Here is a 20,454-nt window from a genome sequence, read left to right as displayed (position 1 = left end):
TTTTATCTCCAGAGTAACAGACAAGTACCTGCTCGAGTTTTCGCTCCACACCCAAAAAGAAAAAGAAGCTGATAAAAACAGAAACCGCCGCTCGCCGCTCGCCGCTTGCTGCCTCCTGTTTCTATAATTTATCACTTTTTTCAGGAATAACCTCTTCAGTGTCTCCGCCTACGTATGTAAAAGGAAGCTTTTCCCACTCTGTGACCTGCTAAATGTCACACCGCATTAGCCGCTAACAGTTCCTGTTTGCAGGGTAACCATGGCAACAGAAAGCAATCGCTGTATTCATGCTGATGCTCAAAATGTGACACGTGAGCGAGATGTGGCTCAGGTGGCTCAGGGGGTTGGGAAGCGCATCTGTAACCGGAAGGTCGCCGGTTCGATCTCTCTGTCCTGGTCGTTGTGTCCTTGGGCAAGACACTTTACCCTACTGCCTCCTGGTGTTGGCCAGAGGGGCCGATCTGTCAGTCTGCCCCAGCAGCTGTGGCTACAACTGTAGCTGCCTCCTCCAGTGTCTGAATGTGAGAGTGAATGAATAGTGGAAGTGTGAAGCGCTTTGGGTGCCTTGAAAAGCGCTATATAAATGCAATCCACTATGTGAGGTCACAAAGACACTGAGGTTCACGGAGTCATCGTCACGCCTTCGCTCCGCGCTGACGTTTTCATGATCGATCTATAAATCCGTGTCCTGGAACATCCGCTGATCGTTTGTTGCTTCATTTTTATTTTCTGGTGCCTCTGAGAGCGTGATGTCACCCGTGATCGATTCCTCGCTGGCGAGCTGCTGCTCCCGGCTCCCTCGTGCCGGGTCGTGGCGTCCCTGATGTAATTCGGCTGCTCCCGACTCGACTCCTCCATGTTGGGCTGCAGATTCGATTCGGTTCTGGAGCTCCTCCGTGAGCGGAGCCTCGCTCTAACAGAACCTGCGGCAGGTGGAGAGCTGGTTGGTGAGGTACGGCGAGCAGAGCCAGCTGCGAGCGCAGCCTCAGCAGACCCAGGCTGACCCAGGCTGACCAGAGTGGGCTAGCTAGCCTTGCCTGGTGGGCTCGCACTCAAAGCTGTCTCTTCAGGAAAACTGGACTTCATAAGGACGTGTATCTCACATATCTAGCATTAGAAAGAAGCTCGTTCTCAGGCTGTATCTGCTCACTACACTCGTACTCTGTTCTCGACATCATACAGTATTGTTAAGCCTTCACATACCGTTACCACACACACTCTGCTGCACACACACATTTATGGACTTTCTTAGACCAAACCTGTGAATCTTCATTAACAGCTGCCTTCTGCTGATATGGTAATTCCTACTGTCGCCTTCTTATTCCAGTTTTAAACTTCCTATAATAATTCAAAAATCTTCTATTATTAGTAACTCGATCCAATCTTAATGTTGTTAAACTTTCAGTCTGCTCTCTTGGCTCGATGATCACTAATACTGTCCTCTCCTGTCTCATCTCTGGTTCTGTTCCATCCTCTCTTAAAACTGCAACGATACCTCTGATATTGAAAAAAACCCTTTAGACTGAATTTAAATAACGTCTCCGGACTATAAACTCTCTATTTGTAAATCACGTCTCAGAACTGCAGGCCCTTCATTATTACTTGGGCTTACTCTATTGTTACCTTGTTTAGTTTTGTAGTTTTATTTGTTTATATGTTTTTATTTTGCTGTATTATCTAACACGACCTTGTGGGTCTTTATTAAAGGTTCCTATAAATAAATGTGTTATTATTATTGTTATTGTATATGAAGGACACCATAAGTTTGATTTTCATAAAGTTTTGTTTTTAACTGAACATGATGCTGCCAGTTCTGAATAACTACAACTTCCTCTGGGATGTGAAACATCCAAACATCCAACCGAGCATCCATCAATCCAAACATCCAACCGAGCATCCATCCAAACAACCAAGCATCCATCCATCCATCCACCGAACCAAGCATCCATCCAACTATCCGTCCAGCCAACCAAACATCCAACCGAGCATCCATCCAAACAACCAAGCATCCATCCATCCATCCACCGAACCGAGCATCCATCCAACTATCCGTCCAGCCAACCGAACATCCAAACATCCAACCGAGCATCCATCCATCCAAACAACCAACCGAGCATCCATCCATCCAAACAACCAACCGAGCATCCATCCATCCAAACAACCAACCGAGCATCCATCCATCCAAACATCCAACCGAGCATCCATCCATCCATCCAAACATCCAACCGAGCATCCATCCATCCATCCAAACAACCAACCGAGCATCCATCCATCCAAACATCCAACCGGGCATTCATCCATCCATCCATCCAAACAACCAACCGAGCATCCATCCATCCATCCAAACAACCAACCGAGCATCCATCCATCCATCCAAACAACCAACCGAGCATCCATCCATCCAAACATCCAACCGGGCATTCATCCATCCATCCATCCAAACATCCAACCGGGCATTCATCCATCCATCCATCCAAACATCCAACCGGGCATTCATCCATCCATCCATCCAAACAACCAACCGAGCATCCATCCATCCATCCAAACAACCAACCGAGCATCCATCCATCCATCCAAACAACCAACCGAGCATCCATCCAAACAACCAACCGAGCATCCATCCAAACATCCAACCGAGCATCCATCCATCCATCCAAACAACCAACCGAGCATCCATCCATCCATCCAAACATCCAACCGAGCATCCATCCATCCATCCAAACAACCATCCGTCTGTCCTTCCGTACACCCGACCAACCCCCCTCTAAAGCTCGGGTGTCAGACTCTTGAAAATGTGTCCCTGTTGCAACACACCTGACTAAAATTAAAAAGTCATTAGACTAATTAACTTGACTGCATGCTGAGGTGGCAGTTCAGCCTTTTGATTCATGTTACAGCAGCTGATGAGTGAACGAACACGGTGCAATAAAATAACTTTTAGAAGTACATTTTTCCGAACACTTATATTTATTTAAATTTACTTCAGTAGGGTTAGGGGTCGCCACCTCAGCATGCAGTCTAGTTCATTAGTCTTGCTAATGACCTTTTAATTTTAGTCAGGTGTGTTGCAGCAGGGACACGTTTTCAGTCCCCGAGGCCTGGAGTTTGACACCCCTGCTCTAAAGTGTTTCTGAGTTTTGGAAGTTGAACTGCGTCTTTTACTTGGAGTTTCTCCATATTGATGTGCGTCTCCGTTAACATCCCTCTGACCTGTACATACGGTATAAGCCTGTCACAGAGATGTGGAATGCAGTAATCTTTTAAGCTTGTAGTCTGGTCACTGAGCTGAGTCTAGGTTCAGTGACTGTTGGGGAGCAGGTTGATTTCAGGCAAAGGGTTTGAGTTTTCCCCTCCAACTCTCCACAGTTGGATGTTATTCCTCCTTACCCTGAAGCTGAAACTTTTAAGGGATCTTTTCCCCTCCTGCTCAGCTGAGCCTTAAATCCAACAGATATTAACATTAAACCAGAGTCCTCCTCGTGTTTGTCACATTTAAGATAAACTCCAAGTGTTTTTGTGTCGCGTGTTTGCGTCACAGGAGGAACTCTGAGAACAGGAACCAGAAATCACTTTGTCCTTCAGTGAAAAAGGATCTGAAAGTCCTGAAGCATGAATCTCCTTTTGTGTTTATGTTGTCAGGGAGCGTCCAGTGAATCGACCGCCCGAGCTGCTCTACCCGCAGGCCGATGTGGCGGAGCGCCTGGCGCTCGGCGGAAGTGACGACACGCTGGCCAACGGCATGAAGCCCGACCTGGAGGCGGCTAAACGTCTCGCCAAACGCCTCTACAACCTGGAGGGCTTCAGGAAGTCTGACGTCGCTCGCCAGCTCAGCAAGAAGTCAGTGTGTGTGTGTGTGTGTTAAAACTTTGGGCTCGCAGAGTAACGTGAAGAGCAGGAGACTTCATGCAGAACAGTTGATGAATTAAATTTTATTTATACAGCGCCAAATCACAACAACAGTCGCCTCAAGGTCTTTATATTGTACAGTAGATCGTACAATAATACAGAGAAAAACCCAACAATCACATGACCCCCTATGAGCAAGCACTTTGGCGACAGTGGGAAGGAAAAACTCCCTTTTAACAGGAAGAAACCTCCGGCAGAACCAGGCTCAGGGAGGGGCGGGGCCATCTGCTGTGATTGGCTGTGGTGAGAGAAGGAAGACAGGATAAAGACATGCTGTGGAAGAGAGACAGAGGTTAATAACAGATATGATTCAATGCAGAGAGGTCTGTTAACACATAGTGAGTGAAGAAGAAACACCCAATGCATCATGGGAATCCCCCGGCAGCCTACGTCTATTGCAGCATAACTAAGGGAGGATTCGGGGTCACCTGGTCCAGCCCTAACTACATGCTTTAGCAAAAAGGAAAGTTTGAAGCCTAATCTTGAAAGTAGAGATAGTTTCTGTCTCCTGAATCCAAACTGGAAGCTGGTTCCACAGAAGAGGGGCCTGAAAACTGAAGGCTCTGCCTCCCATTCTACTTTTAAATACTCTAGGAACAACAAGTAGGCCTGCAGAGCGAGAGCGAAGTGCTCTAATAGGGTGATATGGTACTACAAGGTCATTAAGATAAGATGGGGCCTGATTATTTAAGACCTTGTATGTGAGGAGCAGGATTTTGAATCCTGGATTTAACAGGAAGCCAAAACAGGAGAAATCTGCTCTCTCTTTCTAGTCCCTGTCAGGACTCTTGCTGCAGCATTTTGGATTAACTGAAGGCTTTTCAGCGAGTTTTAGTGTGTGGCCTTTACAGCAGTACACCTGCACACAGAGCTGGTTCACAACATTACATTTTTTCACATCCAACAAAAACAGGAATTTCCAGCGTGCAGTGAACATATCACGGCCTCTTGCTGGTCACACTGCAGCGACTCAACCAGCTAACCGATGATGTCACAGCGCAGTTAGCGCGGACAGATTCAGCAGAGCTAATGTCCCGATTTCACTTCCTTGAGTCTGAGTGACACATCACGGGACGAGCTAGTCGAGCTTTACTGTTACTTCCTGGTTCCAGGTTTAATATAAACATGCAGATTTTTACTTCCTGTTCACCTTTCAGGTAAAGTTCTGGTTTGCAGGTTTAATGCTCTGTTCTTTGCTGTAATATCCTGTCACAGAAATAAGGCAGCCGGTGATACAGTGATAATCCTTTGTAAAACGTGCTCGCGTTACACCAACACGCCTGCTTCTCTCTGCAGTAATGAGTTCAGTCAGATGGTGGCCGAGGAATATCTCACCAACTTTGACTTCACGGGTCTGACCATCGACCAGGCGCTCAGGTGAGTCCCGCTTCCTGTCCGTGTTTATTTCAGAGCGTGCAGACGCGATTGTCTTACATTCGCTCACTGGCAGCACCTCCCGTCTCTCTGCGGTTCTTTAATGTTTGAGCAACTGTGCGATGGCCTCCTGAACATCTGCAGGAGGTCCAGATGTTCATATGAGCCAGTCACGGTGTGCCGTGGAGTGCAGTCAGTCACTTCCTGCGTGCTCTGCTGTGACCTTTCTGATGGAGAAGCTCAGAGTTTAAACGCGGAACTTTTTCTGACTTCATCACAAATTCTGTCAGTTTACAGCAGGACTGGCACTATCACAGGGCTTTTAATGTGAAAAACCTGTGCAGTGGGTGTGTCTGTGTTCATCTCACCTGTTCAGGTGTTCTGGTGACATCATAATGATGAGACAACCTTTAGTTTCTGTTTCTTCGTTCAGGACGTTTCTGAGGCAGTTTGCTCTGATGGGGGAAACTCAGGAGAGAGAGAGAGTCCTCGCTCATTTCTCCAGGAGGTACAGACAGTGCAACTCGGAGAGCCTGACCAGCGAAGGTACCGTCAGTCCTACCTGTCCTCTTTCACCTGTCCTACCCGCCTGACCCCTCTGTCTGTCGCTCTGTCCCGCAGACAGCGTCCACACTCTGACCTGTGCCATCATGCTGCTGAACACGGACCTGCATGGAAACGTGAGTGAACCCGAGCCGTCGGCTGATTGGTCGTTACGTTTAATAGGAACTCCTAATCTGGTCGATTGAAAGCACGTCGGCGTCATCTGCCACTCGAGCATTCCCGCGAGTTTCCTCCTGTTTCATGTCAGCTGCTGCTTCCTCTTTGGTGTGACATACAGGAAATATTAAAGTTTAGTGTGAATTTCATCAATAACAAATTAATAAACGGAAAAAATAATAAAATGATAATTATTTGTTTCCAGAATTTCATTATAATGATATCATTTGAAAAATGTTAAAAAAGGAAAGTTTTATAAAAATATGAATAAATATAAAAATGAGTAAAGAAATATTAGGAGACGTTAATGTGAAAATCCATTTTATGTTATTATTGAAATATTGGTCTAAAAATGTGACAAATATATGAAAATACTAACAAATAACTGTGACTGACTCGTCATCACTGAGGAGCGCCGCGGGCTCATCGGGGTCATTCTTCATTTCTGCTAATGAACGTTTTTAAGGAAGTGCTGACTGTTACTGCGGCAACATGCCTGCACGTTTCCTCTGACCGTTACAGCAGGAGTGACAGGAAGACGGTCTCCGCTGCCCCCCTCGCGTTAAACCCGACTCTAGCGCCGAATAGAAGGGTTTAACTCCACCTGTGGAACAGTTTCTGTTTCCAGAGCGTTCTCAGCGCTCCCGTCAGCATCAGCGAGGCGTCCTTTGGTTTGTGGGGTCAGATCCGACCCACAGCTGTTTTAACTTTGGGTAATTTGGGGTAAGACTAGCTTTGCTGCTAACACGGGTGACTTACTGTGTGCTGAGCGGGGACGAGTCGTCCAAGCTCAGCGAGCTGATCTGCTAACCAGCCGATGATTTCACATCCCGAGCTAACGTCACAGATCAGCTGACTGTGGGTTCATGTTCAGTCTGTCACAATCACATCTGAGGTGTGTGTGTGTGTGTGTGTGTGTGTGTGTGTGTGTGTGTGTGTGTGTGTGTGTGTGTGTGTGTGTAGAACGTGGGCAAGAGGATGTCCTGCAGCCAGTTCATCTCCAACCTGGAAGGACTCAACAACGGAAAAGATTTTCCCAAAGATCTGCTCAAGGTACGACACACACACACACACACACACACACACACACACACACACACACACACGCGCACGCGCCTATGACTGATTAAAAGACTGCAGCAAGTCCAGCACGCTTCGAGCGCCGGGATGGATGGCCACCGGCCTGTGATGACATCACTGTTGGTGCTTGCAGCTACCGAGCCCACAGACCAGAACGATGCTTACACAAGTGTGAACCCTTAAATGGGCCGCTCCAGCCCAGTGGAGTCCTCGGATTGCAGACCTGTCCCTGTAATGTGGACGCGTCCTCAGCGTGAGGAGTTCAAAGTGACATCGGACTACACAGAGACACTAAAACATGAGCGCGCACACATCCTTGTTTCCATTCCCTGTGAGGACATTACATTCTTCCAGCCTTACACTAGTCTTCAGCATTAAATTGGATGATGGGCACTGTGAGGACTGGCTTGGTGTCCTGAGGAGGAGGTGAAGTCCCCGCAGTGCAGCTGTGTCCCCGCAGCACAGCGATTCTTGGTTTGTGGCCATCAGAGCAGAAAAAGGAGAGAGATGCATTAATTTTACTTCTTATGCCCGTCAGGCAGAACGAGTGTGCGTGCGCACGTTCGTGGATACGTGTGTCAGTCTCCCACTCTTTTGTTTCCGTCTCAGTTTTTCCATCTCAGCCTCGGAGCGATCAACATGAATCTGCGTCACCTCTTCACCTCCACCATCATCATCATCGTCGTTGCTCTGTGTTAACGTGTGTGCTGAGTGTTTTCTTGCCTTCAGCTTGGCAGTAGTTGGATGGCTGCTTGTTGATGAAGCGCTGAGTGTGTGGGCAGCAGCACCGACTGACTGGCTGAGAGCAGAAAACAGTGAATGTCGAATATCTACGAGACAAAAACATGAATTATCTGCAGTCAGAGAGGAAGGAAAGTCCTCGCGCTGTCCACAGCAGAAACGCTCTGTCTGTATTTGGGACACAGTTTGTAAGAAAGGAAACGGATGATCAGATTCAAAGCTCAAGCTCACACACAGTTTACTTCAGTAATAGTCCCAACAGGTGAACAAACACCACAGAAACATCTTTAAATATTCACAGAGCCACAGACGTTGTCCTGGATTGTTTTGTGGTTATTTTTCACTCCGAGTGTCGTTCTGCGTCTCTTTGTGGTCATTTGTGTCTCTTTGTGGTCATTTGTCTCTTTGTGGTCGTTCTGCGTCTCTTTGCGGTCGTTCTGCGTCTCGTTGTGGTCGTTCTGCGTCTCTTTGTGGTCGTTCTGCGTCTCTTTGCGGTCGTTCTGCGTCTCGTTGCGGTCGTTCTGCGTCTCTTTGCGGTCGTTCTGCGTCTCTTTGCGGTCGTTCTGCGTCTCGTTGCGGTCGTTCTGCGTCTCTTTGCGGTCGTTCTGCGTCTCGTTGCGGTCATTTGTGTCTCGTTGCGGTCGTTCTGCGTCTCTTTGTGGTCGTTCTGCGTCTCGTTGCGGTTATTTGTGTCTCGTTGCGGTCGTTCTGCGTCTCTTTGTGGTCGTTCTGCGTCTCGTTGCGGTCGTTCTGCGTCTCTTTGTGGTCGTTCTGCGTCTCTTTGTGGTCGTTCTGCGTCTCTTTGTGGTCGTTCTGCGTCTCTTTGTGGTCGTTCTGCGTCTCGTTGCGGTCATTTGTGTCTCGTTGCGGTCGTTCTGCGTCTCTTTGCGGTCGTTCTGCGTCTCTTTGCGGTCATTTGTGTCTCGTTGTGGTCGTTCTGCGTCTCTTTGTGGTCGTTATCTGTCTCTTTTTGGTCGTTCTGCGTCTCTTTGTGGTCGTTCTGCGTCTCTTTGTGGTCGTTATCTGTCTCTTTGTGGTCGTTCTGCGTCTCGTTGTGGTCGTTCTGCGTCTCTTTGTGGTCATTTGTCTCTTTGTGGTCGTTCTGCGTCTCGTTGTGGTCGTTCTGCGTCTCGTTGCGGTCGTTCTGCGTCTCTTTGTGGTCATTTGTCTCTTTGTGGTCGTTCTGCGTCTCTTTGTGGTCGTTATCTGTCTCTTTGTGGTCGTTCTGCGTCTCGTTGTGGTCGTTCTGCGTCTCTTTGTGGTCATTTGTCTCTTTGTGGTCGTTCTGCGTCTCGTTGTGGTCGTTCTGCGTCTCGTTGCGGTCGTTCTGCGTCTCTTTGTGGTCATTTGTCTCTTTGTGGTCGTTCTGCGTCTCGTTGTGGTCGTTCTGCGTCTCGTTGTGGTCTCCTGGTCTCTCACTCCATGGGACGGCGGCACAGCGAAGGTCAGAGAAGCGCTAATGCTAACGGGCATCAGTGTTAGCATAGTAGGGTCATTTTAGGCTCGGGTGGAGGAAGCTGCCTCTCTTCTTCACGGCGCTGTGAAGACGGTTTCCACAGTTCAACATTCAGGTCCTGAGTGTGCTTTTACTGAAGTTGAGATAAAACTGATTCTGTATTGATTATTGATTTTATTGGGGCGTGAATGTGATTGGTGTCTTCGCTCACACGGCGTCGGCTCGCTGTCATATTTTTCACGTTCAGCTGAATTTGAGTTTTTGTTGCTGATCGTCTCTCAGCTGCATTTACATTCAGCTCTGTGAACCCACCGTGACTGACAGCTCCAAGGAGGACAGAAGGCGGGCTGAAGCTCCCATCCCTGGCCTCCGATTGGCTGCTGCAGCTGAGGGAAAATGCGCATTGCGAGAGCGAGGGAAAAAAGAGAGAGGGAGACAGAGGAGGAGGAGGAGGAGGGAGAGCGAGCAAACAGTCCTCAACAGTTCAGTGTCTCAGTGGGGAGGAGGAAGAGAAGACGAAGAAGAGGAGGAGGAGTGAGCTCACCTGACCTGACAGAGGGATTCTCCTGCAGGAGGAAATCAAGTGAATGAGGAGGAGGAGAAGAGTGGGAGTGAAGTTGGAGGACGAAGAGATCAAGAGAGATGTGAGGAGGAGGAAGGAGGGATTCTCTCTCCTCATCAGAGTGCAACAGGAGAACCTCCTTTCTCTCCTTTTTTTCTCCTCATTAGCCTCTCCTGTGCCTCCACCTCCGCCCTCCGTCCGTCCGTCCTCCATCAGGGAGCTGGAGGAAGCTGACGTCAGTTTTGGGGGTGCTCTCTCTCTCTCCCTGTCTGCCTGTGTGGGTGTGCTCGCTCGCCCAGCCTCCCTGCTTTTCCTCTCTTTTCTTTTTTGGATGTGAGAGCGAGCTGGTGCCTCTCCTCCGTCACGCAGCTTTATTTGCAGTCCAGGGATTCTCCTCCGCTAACAGCACCTCCGCTAACAGCACCTCCACGGCCGCTGCATCAGGAGGCTCAACAGCAGCACAGACCCCCCAAAATCCAGGACGAGCTCGGAGCTGTGGTTCGGATGGTTTTCATGTCACTGCCTCTGAATCGCTGATGGATTAGACACACACACACACACACACACACACACACACACACACACACACACACACACACACACTCTCAGACAGTCTGGAGTGTGCGTGTTTGGAGGCGGATGTGTCGACGGCTGACAGCAACTTTAAAGTCTCAAATTTTCAGTTTTAATTGATTTTGAATTTGATCAAATGTATAAAAACTGTGAAACCCTTTAAAAAATATTAATTTGTAGAAAACGTCAAACGTTTGTTGTCGAGTTGATTGTCTGAATCGCTCATTTCTGCAGCTAAAATTTTCTGCTTTAAATGAATTGCAGTCCAAACATATTAAAGCTAATTGTAAACAGTTATGAAATAGTTTATCAGACATCGGCATAAATGTGATTTATTTTCAAAATAAAATAATTTTAGCTTTCCTAAACAGAAATATGAGTTCATGCACAAAAAGGCTCATTTTAGCCTTAAAGCCAACATTAATGTCATCATGTTTGATTTAAAATAGGAAGACTGAAACATTTTGAGTGATAGAAAGTCATCCCTCAGTTTGGAAATCACAGCCCTGGGACTAAACTACCGTACGTTTGACTCGTAACTGCAGATTCCAGTGCGTTCCGGGCACAGAGGAGTCCACAGGTTTTTGTTTCTTGGCAGCGTCCTCCTGCTTTCGTGTTTTTGGCTCTGAACACCTGAGCGAGGCTCCGGCCGGCAGCCAGCAGGATCATGAGGCTGATGAAGAGCTGCTGTGTTTTTATGCATAATGAATAGAGCCGGATCCATAATGCAGCAGGCCGAGCTCGCAGAGGCACCATCCATCCAGCCGCTCGTCAGTGGCCGTCATTAGCCCGTCTCTATTTTACACACCCTCACCTCCTCGCTTCCTCGGCTCCTTCCTGCACTCGTCTGGAGGCTCGTGACGTGGGTTCGAGTCTGAAGCGACGCAGACCGGCGGTCATCAACGGGCTGGACTAGATCCGCCGCACCGTTCCGTGGAAGCGGTGAATGCTGGCCCAAGGATCTTCTGTACAGGAAACATAAAAACTTTTTTTATCTGTTGGATCCCGACTCAAACCGCCCAGATGATCGGCGTCAACAGCATCCACTCCACGGGCCGCATGCGCTCACGCTCGCTGTGCTCGGTCCGGAGCGGGCGGGACTCGAGGGACAACGACCCGTTCAGGTATCCCAGGACCCCCCGCTCCCGCTCCCTCAAACCGCTGGCCTTCCCCGACCTGCTGGGAAAAACCCAGGATGGGCAGCAGCACCCGCAGAGCCGCAAGAAGAAGGTAGAGCCGGAGACACACCTGTGAACCTTTACCTGAACCTGTACCTAAGTTACCCCGTTTAAAAACCTGTGAAGGTTTGTTTTCGTCCTGAAGACGCTCTCCTGACGTGACACACGTTTACAAACCTCTATGAAAGCAATCCTCTGCGCCGACCGCGTCACAGTACACCTGTGTTCATACCTTTGTGATGACATCAGCTGTTTCTTCATATATCATTGGCTGGTTTTTGTTATTATTGTCGTTGTTGTCGGTCCGTGTCAGACACACATTTACGTTTAGTTCATTAAAATTTTCTTCACATCTCTGTAATAATGGACAAAGGCCCCTCAGCAGGCTTCCACAATCCGGCCAATCAGAAGGAAGTGGGTTGTCGGTATGGAGTGGGGCTTAAAGGGGGAGGGGCTATACCAGCTGATTTCAGGCACAGGGTGAACCGAGACCGGGATCAGATGCAGATCGATGCTCAAGGGAAAGCGCCTCCACACAGGAAGTGACCCGCTCCTTCCTAAGTTGCTCGCGGCTGGTCCATACTGCACATGCCAGCTTCTGGTTGCCTGGGCAACTAGCTAATTTAAGTACCAGCGGCTCATATGTCAATCAGCTCTCACTGCTAGCTGCTTCAGTCGCGCACATCAAAATCTCCCACTTCCTGTCACCAGCGGTTATTTTGCTCGCAGGTGCTCGTATGAGGCTGAGTGTCAGCGGCGGTCTCAGGTGATGGCGTGGTTTCCTGTGTGGACGGCCCTTTAAACAGGTAGCACTGGACCAGGTTTGATCGCCCAAGGAAACTCGTCTCCGTTAAAAATGATGACCAGAGCCATTAAATCCACACAGCCAATCAGCACCCGGCTTTTAGGCCATGTGACCATCTTTAGTCTGAGCACGTGAAAAATGTGGATTAAATACTGAATGTCCTATCAAGTAATCAGATTACTGTGAATCCTGAAATCCATATGAGCTCTTCATGTCCTGTGTGTGTGTGTGTGTGTGTGTGTGTGTGTGTGTGTCTGCAGACGCTGTACAGCTCCATCAAGAACGAGAAGCTGCAGTGGACCATGTGAGTTTCTGCTTCAACACACAGCATGTACAAACATCTCCACTGTGTGTGTGTGTGTGTGTGTGTGTGTGTGTGTGTGTCCCTGCTGCCCTGACTCCCTTATTTAAGCCTCTGTTGCTGTGGTAACCGTTCCCTGCTTCATTCCTGACTGTAATTACAGGTCAGCATCCCAACGCCCATGCCTGACTGTGGACACACACACACACACACACACTCATAAATACATAGATTTACTGGGTGTCTGTATCCGTTCAGCATCTGTCCGCCCTCGTGTTCAGCCTGTTCTTTCTCCTAAACTGTTTCCTTCCTGTGTGACGTTCAGCTTCTTTCTGATAAATAACGTATTTATTCAGGTCACGTTTAACATTCATGCTGTTATGTAGAGAAATCATCTAAAAATCTCTGCCATCAAACAGCTGACGACTTTCAGGAAGTTCGAAAACTTCTGTTAAAATGATAACCTGGCGAAATGAATCCACTGAGAGGATGAAACTGAGCTGACACAGGAAATGAGGTCATTTATTCATTTATGAGAATTAAAGAAAATGAAGTGCGAGGTGACGGTAAGCTGAAAACATGAACCCAACGGGATGATGGAAGAGAACGGTGTTACCCGAGCGAGTCGTTAGCAATGAAACGTAAACACGCTCTGCGATGGCGACGAGGACGAGCTGACGCAGGCTCTTTCAAACTGTTTCCTCTCTTGAAGTGATGAAGAGGAGTTGAGGAAGTCCATGTCGGAGTTGGCAGACATTCGAACAGACTCCGCCTCCCACACCATGAAACGCCTTGGGAGTAGCGGAAACCCGCTGGTGGGCGTGGCCCATCAGGCCGATGGCGAGCTGTACAAGAGCGGCTTCCTGGTCCGCAAAGTCCACGCCGACCCCGACGGGAAGAGAAGTACGCCGCTCCTCCTCCTTCAGTTTTCAGTTTTGCCACGCCCCCTGTCAGCTGATCCCTCACTTCCTGTTTGTGTGGTGTTTGTGCTGTTGCAGCGCCGCGGGGGAAGAGGGGGTGGAAGTCCTTCTATGCCATGCTGAAGGGTATGGTCCTCTACCTGCAGAAGGTAAGTGTCTGCACTACGTTTCCCAGCAGCCCCTCTCTCTGTTTGTGTCCCCGGGTCAGGCGCAGGACAGGAAACGCAGCGAGCTGATTGGGCGTCAGCCTGTTTTTCTATCTGCGCTGATTCAGGAGCGGCAGTTTTTAACATCTCCGCCCACCGCCACGTTCATCTGTAACTTTAGAGCTTTGATTAAAATATCTGAACTAGTGAGGCCTGCTTTACACACTGCCGCACAAAAGTAAGTGGACGGGTTGAACTATAAAGCGTGAGTACCCGTCCACATACTTATGGACTCCTCGCAGCTCCACGTTAACATGAAAACACAGATTTTTGTGCCATGAGAACTTTTTCTCAGAAACTTTGTCAGAGCTTTGAAAGAACCGTTTCCGTTTCAAAGATTTCTTTTTAACTCCTTTAATCAGAAACGGCGAGCGTTTATAGCGAGACAGTCGAGCTGGAATGTGGTGAGCATCGCATTTAAGCGTCTTTCATGTTTGAGTTTTTGGAGAGCTGACGCCGATCTGATCCGCAGGACGAGTACCGAGCTGAGAAGGAGCTGACGGAGGAGGACGTGAAGAACGCCGTGTCCATCCATCACTCTCTGGCCATGCGGGCTGCCGATTACAGCAAGAGGCCCAACGTGTTCTACCTGAGGACCGCCGACTGGAGGGTCTTCCTGTTCCAGGCCCCGTAAGCACCTCAGTCTGTCTGTGTTAAGGGAGAGGGGGGAGGAGGGTTTCCAAGCAGCTTGCAGGCAGTACAGGAAGGATAAACAGCTTAAACTAAACCGGACGAGACAGGAAGTTATGGTGTTTCCTGTGTTTCCTGCAGGAACGCCGAGCAGATGCAGTCGTGGATCACGCGCATCAACGTAGTGGCGGCCATGTTTTCTGCTCCCCCGTTCCCGGCCGCGATCGGGTCCCAGAAGAAGTTCAGCCGTCCTCTACTGCCGGGATCCAACACTAAACTGTCACAGGTAAAAACGACGCCGCCATCCTTTTCAGCTCCGCCCACTTTCACCAGACTCACACCTCTTCCCCCACCCTCTGTCCCGACAGGAGGAGCAGGTCAAATCTCACGAGAACCGTTTCAGGGCGGTGTCCTCTGAGCTGTCTGACCTCACCGCCGCTACGCCGGACCGAAAGGTGAAAGGTCGTGAGCTGGAGGAGCAGAAACTCCGACAGGAGTACCTGGAGTTTGAGGTGAGGAGGTTAAAATAACACGCAGGAAGTATTTCAGTACTTATACTCAGTACTGAATCTGCACCTTATTATGGAGGACCAAAGCTGCCAAAAATAAATGTTTACAAAAGAATTTTTAAATGCATTTCAATGAAATACGATATTTCATTAAAAATATTTAGCAGTTCAATTAAAACAAAGAAGTTAATTAATTAATTAATTAATGATTTCGTAGAAAAAAATATTCCAGGCCAAGTATGGAGGACCAGAGATGCCAAAGTCCAAGTTAATTAGATTCACTACCTTATTCTTGTAATTTGACTTTTGATTTTTTGATCGAGTCACTCATTTGTGGGTTTTTTGTTTTATTTTTGATTTTTTTGATTTTTGATTTTTTTTGCGGTTTTGGTCCTCCGTACCTTGGAACCAAACCCAGATTTTATTGGAGCAGACAATAACCGGAGTCGTGTTTTGTTTGTGGCGGCGTTTCATCTTCGTCTCGTGTTTTTTGTCTCCGGCTGAATGCGAAGCCGTAAAATGTCTCCGAGGCCGGCGTGTCACCTTCTGCCTCGCGTCTGCTCGTCTTCATCACAGACGGTCGCTGCATCAGTCTGTCGGGTGTCGAACAGGCTGCACACACTCCAGCACGCCGTGTTCTTAGAGGAAGGAACACAGCGCCGTTTTCCTGCCCCCCTTCACACACAAGGTTTCGCCCTGATGTCACGTAACAACAGAGACGCTGGAAAACCGGAGAGAAGCACCGTTATTAATAATAATAATAATAAGATTAATGATTTATCAGGTCAGACTCTGAAAAGCCCCCTGATTGGTCCTCGTTAGACCCAGAATGACACTTTCGTTGTTCACATCTCCTCCTTCTTCTTCTCTCCCACAGAAAACCCGGTACGGTACGTACGCCATGCTGCTTCGGGCCAAGCTGGCGAGCGGCGATGAGGACCTTTCCGCCTTTGAGGCTCGGCTGTTTGATGACGGCGGCCTGCAGAGGGCGCACTCCAGCCCCTCGCTGCCCCAGGACACCACCAACAAGGAAAAGACCCGCAGCTCCAAGACGTCAAAGAGCCTGAAGGTCACGTCCTCCTCGACCTCCAAGGCCGGCGGCAGCAGCAGCAGGGAGGCGAGCAAGAAGAAGAACGGCGGTGGGAGCGGCCAGCGGGCGGAGCTGGAGAAACAGAGCAGCAAACAGGAGGAGGCGCCGTAAAGGGGTGAGGACGGCGTCGTGTAAGTGTCATGTAGCTGGAGACGGACGCGGAGCATCAAGGGTAGCAGGCTGACATCCTCCTTTAAACCTTTTCTGTTAAACCTCAGTCGCCTGATTGGCCGAGACGTTCGAGGTCCGCGGGAGAGGAGACGCCGGTCAGGTCTGAGGGCGACCCGATGGGCGAGTCGTCCAGGAAACACTAACACGGTTCATCGCTCAGCCGTTCCTTTATTTCCCATAGGCCTCAGCAGGAACGGACAGCTGCAGACTTTCAGAATAAAAGCTTTACTTCCTGCTGGAGTGTGAGTAGCCGCTCGGCTTTCAGCTGCAGCGGGAACTTTTTATTTTAGTCCTCGACCTCGCCACCGCCACTCTGCTTCTCCCATTAACCCACGGGGGAGCGGGTTGCCATGTCGACGGTATGTGACGGACAGAGTGCGTGGGACTGTTGCCATGGCAACCGAGCAAAGGGGACAAGAGAGCGAGAGATAAACAAACAGACAAACAAACAAAGGGAGCGGCCACACAGGAACGCCGAACCTCCTCTTCCTCTGCACTCCACTGAGCGCGTGCGAGTGTGTGTGTGTGTGTGTGTGTGTGTGTGTGTGTGTGTGTGTGTGTGTGTGTGTGTGTGTGTGTGTGTGTGTGTGTGTGTGTGTGTGTGTGTGTGAGAGTGTGTGCACAGTAATCACAGTAGTGCTGCGTTGATGTGTAAATACAGCCTGAACATGCTGGATGGAGACGGGTTTTTGGTTTTTCTGACTTCTGCTGGAAAAAACAGGCTGTACGGAAGACCATTAGTGACCAAAATCTGCTGAGGGAACAAAATAAAACTTCATGAGTTCACTCTGCAGGGAGCCAGGTGTCTTATTTATTCAGATTTTGATGTTTTGTTGTTTGTACTACTTGAAAATCTTTAACTTTAAAAACCACAAGTTAAAAATCTCAGTGTGAACTTTTAAATAAAAATATGAGGATAAATCCTGGAGCCTGTTAAATCTTACATGAGTTAATTCTAAATGTTAAGAGAGAAATTTTGGAAAATCGAACATTTTTTGTGAGAGTATGTTTAATTTTTTCTCTTGTTGAAAAAGTCAGATTTGTTTTGCAGCTGGTTTCACTCTGTCGGTTTTGTCACTAATGGGCTTCCATAGTTTTCTGTGTGTGCTGGAGTCCGTCCACCTCATCGTCATGAGGACGGTGTTCTTCTTCATGTAAATCTCATTTAACACGTTTGTAAAGTGCTGTGGACCAAACAGGTGACAGGTGGATTCGGTCACATGACCGTAGGAGAGGAGGAGTTGAGAGTTATTATTGTGTAAACCTTTCTCGTCGTTGACATCCAGGAAGAACCACCTGACAGTTTTCTGTTAAAGAGCCGTTTGTTTCAAATCCTGACCAGCGTGCTGATGTTCAGAAGCAGTTTCCTCTTTCAGCCACCAGGGGTCGCCAGAGTGCTGTAAGTGTCCACCAACATGTTCTTCACTGGCGGAGGTCGTCAGTCAGGGTGTTAATGTGGCAGCGTGGTCTCGTCTGAGCTCAACGCTGTGTGGAAATGTTGTTTCCCACTTTCACAGTTCAGATTACAGCCCAGAGCGTCTCTGACACCATGACTGAAAACGAGACGTGTGCCAAAAACTGAACATTAGTCCTGAATCACAGTGTTGATGGATGTGCGTTCAACCAGAGGGATCTAATCTGCTCTGTTTACATCCAGGTTCTGAGAATATTATAAATAATCTACACAATCCTAACGTCTCCCTCTGATCCGGTGAAGATGACTTCCTGTTCAGTAGGTCCTCTTAATTCTGAAATAAGTGCTGACCTTTATTTTTTAGACAGTAAAATCTGTGACTTCAGGTGGATTTGAATATTGGCACTCTGTGACTTCTGTACCTCAGCAGGTCTGAAGCTCAGGAACAGGAAGTTTTTTATGTAAAGCTGCGGAGTTTGAGTGCAGCTCATCAGGCTGACAGTGACGGGGATGGCCTCCAGGTGGCAGCAGAGGATCAATGTTGAACTCTAACGTCAGGGAAAGGCTCTGAAGCTTGTTTCTGTCACTGTTGGCCACGTAATGCTGGAACCGCCGGCGTCATCTGTGGAGGAAACTCGAGGCTGTGGAAAAAAGAAAAAAAGGGGAAATGGCAGCTTCCACGCTGAAATCAGGCAAAACGTTCTGGACTATTATCTCCAGGAATTAGCTGGAAAGAACAAGCATCTCCACGCCGTGTTTCAGCTGCAGGTACAATGCCACAGAGGGAACATTTCAAAGGTACCGAACAGAAATCAGTTCTTTGTGAACATTTTTACCTCATAACATGAAACCCGGGTCAGTGGGAGTCTTTATGTGACTGAAAACAAGGAAAAAAACGCTTTTAGGTATTCTGGACACAAGAAGTCCACTCAGTTTAAGCTGGCGTCTTTGGAAAAACCTGAATCCTGAATCCATCCCGAGTTTTAACCTGCATTCTGTCTAATGTCCAGCAGGGGGCGGCTTGTATAGAAGTGAACTTGTGGTCTCAGTCGCAGCTTTCAGGTCTTCGTTTATAAAACATTGACTCATCGTAGTTTTGTCCGTGTTTGAGGTTTGCTCCCCTCGCCTAATCGCAGTTCCTGACGTGAGGCTGGAAGATTCAGCTGGGGGCGTCTGTGGCATCAGCTAACAGAGCACTGCTGCAGAGCTGTGATTGGTCCATATCAGGAACACAGCCTGTAGTTAAAAGATGGACGGCGCTCTGGGGAACGAGTCATGTTTGGAGCACTTTTGAGGAACTGCGGCTCTGAATTGTTCGGCTCGTTCGCGACGTTCTCGTCTCGTTGGCCCGTCTCTGAGCACAGCTCCGCCGGTACCTTTGAAATGGCTTCAAACCTTCTGCTGATTCCTGAAGAGTCAGGATCAGTTTGAAAATCCATCCTTCAGCTTCTTCTCTTCAACATCAACACGCTGACGGCTGCAGGAATCATTTTTCCATATGTAGATGCAGCGTGATCTTTCAGATTAGGATGAAGGATGAGGAGGAGGTCGGGGTGGATGGAGGGTGAACAAAGCCCTCGGGTCTTCTGAGCTCTGGTTGAGGTTCAGGAAACCATTTTGGTTCAGTGTAAATAAATCGTTTGTGGGTTTTTCCTGAGCCTGGACCGGGAGCCGCGTGCAGGTGACCGCCGGGCGGCAGGATTTGGGTCAGCGATGCCGTGGATCTCCGTGCGGAGAAATCGCTGCTTCGCCTGCTAACTTTTCTCGTTTCTGCTCCCGCGGTGCCGACTCCTATTTATCTCCCACATATCCCGTAACACTCCGTGTATTTCCGCACTGTGCAACATGAAGCAGCGTAGGATGACTTTGTGTGAGCGTCGCGGCCGCTTTCAGCTCTTCGTCTGTGTCCTGTAAATAAATGTTCGCATTAACCTCGAGAAGCCATATCGTAGTTGGGCTGGACGCCTAGCTAGCGCTCGCTGCGTTTTAGAGCACTTTGGTTTAGATATTTTAGATATTTTAGAGTGACGCAGAGGTTGAGCCTCCTCAGAGAGGCGGCGCTATTAATTTATTCTGCTCGTCTCTCGAAGGACGACAAACTAGTTCCTGTGAAAACTTGCTTTGTTTTTGGTCTTTGCTGCGGCCTGAATGTTCGCCGCCGGCTTGCCGATCGGTATCTGTACATACGCTGTCACTTCCTGTGAGGTTTGGTATTAGTGAAACGCAAACAACTTGTTTGTATCATCCTGAAGGCTTCGAGGCAAAAAATAAAGAGATTTTCAAAAGAAAACATCGACGTTGAGTGTTTTTATTCAAAGGATCGTGAAGAGCTCCGTGCGAGTCACGGCTCCTCTGACTTGGTAGGCGCTGCTGGGATTTGAACCCAGCACCTTCTGTTTACAGGCTCACGTTTTAAGCTGCAGAACCTCGGTGCAACCTCACCTGATGCACCGACTTCAAAGAGCTGTGACAGTCCAGCCCCTTTGATGTGAAAACACTCTTAATGATTGTTATCTGCTTAATGTCTCCTCTTAGTAGTTTTAACATGATTCCTGTCATCTGTATGCAGACGCTGTCATTTCTATTAAACCCTGTGATCTAACTGATCTGCAGATCACACTGAGTGTTTCATTCTGGCTCCAGAGAGCATCAAGACCCACATTAGACGTCCACGGTAAAAGCTACTGCTCGGCTTCATTTTTGATCTCTGTCACACATGAAGTCTGTGAAGAAATCTCACTAAACTCAGGACTGTTGTCTCCAAAGGTGAATTGGAGATGCTTCGTACTAGAGATGGGATTTCCGGCTCTTTTTAGAG

The 20,454-nt window shown here is 48.5% G+C and overlaps 2 protein-coding genes across 3 annotated transcripts in view; both read left to right on the top strand.

Moving 5' to 3' along the window:
* psda (pleckstrin and Sec7 domain containing a) overlaps positions 1-20,242 on the top strand; it is a 48,723-nt gene extending 28,481 nt beyond the window's left edge. For both annotated transcript variants that reach the window (XM_084948771.1, XM_084948770.1), the window contains 12 exons: positions 3,640-3,837; positions 5,203-5,283; positions 5,714-5,826; positions 5,902-5,960; positions 6,964-7,053; positions 12,656-12,699; positions 13,409-13,599; positions 13,695-13,765; positions 14,295-14,452; positions 14,594-14,738; positions 14,821-14,964; positions 15,839-20,242. In XM_084948771.1, the coding sequence (XP_084804897.1) occupies positions 3,640-3,837; positions 5,203-5,283; positions 5,714-5,826; positions 5,902-5,960; positions 6,964-7,053; positions 12,656-12,699; positions 13,409-13,599; positions 13,695-13,765; positions 14,295-14,452; positions 14,594-14,738; positions 14,821-14,964; positions 15,839-16,162 (1,618 nt within the window). In that variant the 3' untranslated portion in view covers positions 16,163-20,242. The remainder of the gene's footprint in view (positions 1-3,639; positions 3,838-5,202; positions 5,284-5,713; positions 5,827-5,901; positions 5,961-6,963; positions 7,054-12,655; positions 12,700-13,408; positions 13,600-13,694; positions 13,766-14,294; positions 14,453-14,593; positions 14,739-14,820; positions 14,965-15,838) is intronic.
* LOC146375436 (uncharacterized) lies at positions 8,113-11,439 on the top strand (the record flags this gene model as incomplete). Its single annotated transcript, XM_084949185.1, has 1 exon — positions 8,113-11,439. A coding segment is annotated over one exon (1,191 nt), but the record flags the coding sequence as incomplete, so codon positions are not given.
* Positions 20,243-20,454: the final 212 nt, after the last annotated feature.

Source organism: Perissodus microlepis, chromosome 13, assembly GCF_051167445.1.
Source record: "Perissodus microlepis isolate ML-2025 ecotype Zambia chromosome 13, ASM5116744v1, whole genome shotgun sequence".
Taxonomy (NCBI): Eukaryota; Metazoa; Chordata; class Actinopteri; order Cichliformes; family Cichlidae; genus Perissodus; species Perissodus microlepis.
The sequence above is the reverse complement of the archived record's forward strand: the minus strand, read 5'-3'. Positions and strand labels throughout refer to the sequence as shown.